The sequence below is a fragment of the Propithecus coquereli genome, unplaced genomic scaffold, assembly GCF_000956105.1.
Source record: "Propithecus coquereli isolate 6110/MARCELLA unplaced genomic scaffold, Pcoq_1.0 Scaffold811, whole genome shotgun sequence".
NCBI classification, from domain to species: domain Eukaryota; kingdom Metazoa; phylum Chordata; class Mammalia; order Primates; family Indriidae; genus Propithecus; species Propithecus coquereli.
In genome coordinates, this window is record NW_012154297.1 from 55,901 (window position 1) to 59,866 (window position 3,966).

Here is a 3,966-nt window from a genome sequence, read left to right on the forward strand (position 1 = left end):
GTGGGTTGTTAAGGAGGAAGAGGAGGGAAATGTATTTTACTGGGCCCTTGTCTGAGCTCTTACATTTGCATAAACACATATCCATAGGTTATGCATAAATTTTGCAAATATGGAAACTGAGGCTCAGGGAGATTAAACTACTCACCCAAAGTTAGATCAACCTGACTTCAGAGCACATCTGTCTACCACATTTCCTTATGAAAATCCACCGTGTGCATAAATATTTTATTGTTGCTGTTAAAGGATGACGTACAGCTTTCCTGGTCAGTTCTGAGTGTGTTCTGAAGCCAAAAAAATGTGTAGGTGCTTAGGAACAGAGTGGGAAATTCTGTCCAATTTTGAAGGAAAATAAATTGCATGTCTCCATCCTAAGTAGACTTTCATACTAACAGTTCACATGGCATAGCTTATGTTTTAGAAATTGAACTAGAATGCTCTTCAGCGATGACAAAGGAAGTTACAGAAACACATGTCCTCCAGGAACTCAGCTGGGACGTAGACCTGGTGTTCACTGCTAATCCCACAGAATGCCATTTCCAAGTTCAGTGCAGCTACTTCTGGCAAATTGATAATATTCTTAAAATAGTAACCGGAGCTTGGATCTCTACTGTTTATTCTGGAGGGTCATCACTGCAAGTTCATGTCACTTACCTGTCACCTGGAAGAAATCATAGCAGGCATCTGCTTGTGTTACCCTGAGTTTGCCTCTCAGGCTGCCCGGGGTGGGGCCTGGATCAGTGGATGTACATAATGGAATTCCATCTGCGACAGAAATACGCCAGATTCTCTGGCACATTCTTAAGGTTTAAGGTCAGTAAAGCCAAAGCAGGGCCAATTCCAGACATCCTCAGGTTTGATGGATTTTCCAGATACCTCCTGTAAACCTCCTTTTACATACTCAGAAAGCCACAGTCTCTTATCTGGCCCCGTCTCCTGGAACAGGGTGTCCTAGGAAATTCTATTTCCCTATTGACCAAAACTTAACTCCGTAAGTGCCAATTTATAAGTTCTTAATTTTTGAATGGAACCCTCTAGATTGCGATGTTGGTCAGAACCTACATACTGATTACAGTCTCTCTTTTGCTTACGATTGGGTTTATCATTGAGAACAAAAATACGTGTTCTTTTGGGGGGTAGCACTGTCATCCTCATCATCTTCCTCATGGTGATAAGTATGAGCCTTGATATTACTAAATGATTTATGTATGTTAGCCTATTTCATTGGCTAATGGCTTTGTGAAGTCAAGACTAACATCCTCTTTTTTTTTTTTTTTGAGTCAGAGTCTCACTCTGTCATCTAGGCATTCAGTGGTGTCATCATAGCTCACTGCAGCCTCACACTAGTGGGCTCAAGGGATCCTCCTGCCTCAGCCTCAGCCTCCTGAGTAGCTGGGACTACAGGCATGAGCCACTGGGTTGGCCTTCATCTAAATACCTTAATGTGATTATTCCTGGACATACATGCTTCCCATGTCTTGTGTATTTAAGAATGGTTGGGGTGAGGTAGTCTATGGTACCGCATTATGGAAGGAAATTGAGAACGGCAAATTTTTTGTGTGTAGGACCCGATATTTGTGGATTTGATATCAAGAAAGTTCATGTTATCTTACATTTCAAGAATCAGTATCATGCAAACAAGAAACCAATCAGGTGTAAGGTAAGTGCTCTCGTATGCGAGTGAATGATTGTGTTAACTCTTGTCTGATGATAACCAAGTTTAGAGAAAACGGTTTTGATCTTTAAACCTTTAGCAGGCCCTTAGAGATACTTGTCCACGTTGATTTGTTTTCTAACGTTTTTACCCCATCAGGAGGGCACACTCACTTTTATCTGTGAGCCACGACATCATATTGTAATTTGCCCCATGAGGGTTACAATAGGATAGTCACATTTCAGCCATGTCCATCACTACTAAAGAATGCAATATTCAGGATGAAAAAAACATTCTAGAGAAATCAGATGATCTTCAGAATACACCAAAGCATTCTAAAAGGGACTATTTCTACAATGAAATATTCATACTGTTTTGCCTTTTTACCCAGGGAATGCTATGAAAATAACACTGTGTGTATAGACATCTTAGTGCTCTCGTGGGGACGTAGAGCTGGGTGGACACTCACATGGCCATGAGTGGCTGCCAGTGGCCCAGCCCCAGGCTTCCCCAGAGAGACAGCTTGTATTAGGTCCAGGGGAACCACACTCCCCAGCACCTCAACCCTGAAATTCGAATGTAAGCACCAGGAAGCAGGGGACCTGTCCCCTGAGGCATTCCTAGCACCTAGAGCTCCTACACTAGCGGCGCTCCATGAAAGTGCATAGGACACTCAAGGGCGGTTCAAGATCATCAACCGTGTAGAGGATAAACATCCATAGCCGTTCTTTATTCAATCCCGACCCCGCTGCGGAGCGCTTGGCCTCTTCATGAAACCCTGGAGACTAGCGGTGTCTCTCTGGGGTGCCACCCACTGACAAGGTGGTTGTAAAGGCTCAGCGGGTCCCCTCTGCACGCTGCAGTCTGACACCCTTCCTGTGGGGGCGAGAGGGAACTCGCTGTCCAAGTCTTGCCCCTTCCTTAGCATGTGGACCTAAGCGCATGTCTTTACGATCGATTCCCTAGAACTCGTTCCCTAGAACTCGTTCGGTTGCACATCCGGGGTGTGCAGAGAACAAGAAGAGGATGCCACAGGGGCTGCGAGGTCCAACCTGGAGCGTGCCAGGGAGCTTGTGCTGTAGGGAGGCCAGGACGTGGTCACCTCAGTGAGCAAGTCCACACGGCCCTGAACAGTACACACAGGCAGACGACACCCCCACATTGCTGTCGAAGCAGCCTGGAACCGTGGCACCGGTGGGCATGATGGTCTTCTCAGGGAAGAGCACGGTGACCCTCACAGGGCTCTGATTCAGTCTGCGATGCCGTAGAGGACAGGTCCAGACCCTCACCTGCAGGCAGTGGTCAGCTCTCAAGAGGAGGGGATCTGATTTGCATGTCAGAAAAATACTCGCGTGTTCATGGGTGGAGGGGCAGCGGTTGATCCATGCCAGGGGGACAGATGAGATTGTGAGGCCAAGGCATGGGGGATGCAGAACACAGGGGAGGACTCGTGACGCTGGGTGTGTGAGTACTGCAGGTGTAGGCCATGGCTCCCAGTGGTGTTCTTGTTAACCGGGAGGGAAAATGAAGGCCAAGGAGGGGGCTCAGACAGGTTAGGATTTGCATTTGGACCAGTTGGTGTGAAATCCTAGCAGGCATCCAGGTAGAGGTGTCCAGTCCCAGGAAGTTGTCAAAAACTTGGATCTGAAGCTAAGGCACATGGTTGGGGTTGAGGATGCCAGTTTTGGAGCCATTAGCATAGTGTGGGAGTCATCCTTTCCGCTCAGGAGGCCAATGGCCAAATCCCAGAGCAGGCCAGCAACTGGGGTGATGGAGCCCCAAATGTAAATTAGGAAGGGTGGGTGGAGGGGAAGGCCGGTAGAGGACAGGAGAAGAGCGTTAGAAGTGGGTACTCAGCTGTCACGGTGGGCTACAGAAGCCGAGAGGGGGACACAGAGCAGGCTGGGTAGAGCCGTCAGCCACAGAGTGGACAGCAGCAGCCTGTCCCTGGGGCAGTGCACAGGGGAACCGAAGAGGCCTTTAGCGTTGGCGCTTAGTAGGGAGGGAAGCCTGCTGATGTGTGACACAGAGCCTTTGAGACGGTGGGGCGGTGGTTTTCAACCCTTACCACCAGCCCGATCTCTCAGGGCTGTGAAACCAACTGCTGGGCCCACCCGGGTTCCGATTCAGCACGTCGATGGCGGTGGGGCAGGGGGGGGATCTGGGAATGGGCACCCGTGGGTACCCAGGTGATGCTGTTTGCCAGGGCCATGCTTTGACAACCACTGCTGGAGTATGGTGCAGGGGTCCTCTGCGCTGCTGACAGGCAGGCATGTCCCAGGGTCCCCACCCCCACCCCCCGCCTTCCCAGTCCC

General features: G+C 49.1%; 1 protein-coding gene across 1 annotated transcript in view; it reads left to right on the forward strand.

The window, feature by feature from the left end:
• CALR3 (calreticulin 3) overlaps positions 1-3,966 on the forward strand; it is a 25,586-nt gene that overhangs the window by 11,799 nt on the left and 9,821 nt on the right. The window contains exon 4 of the mRNA XM_012663581.1: positions 1,563-1,657. Within this exon, the coding sequence (XP_012519035.1) occupies positions 1,563-1,657 (95 nt within the window). The remainder of the gene's footprint in view (positions 1-1,562; positions 1,658-3,966) is intronic.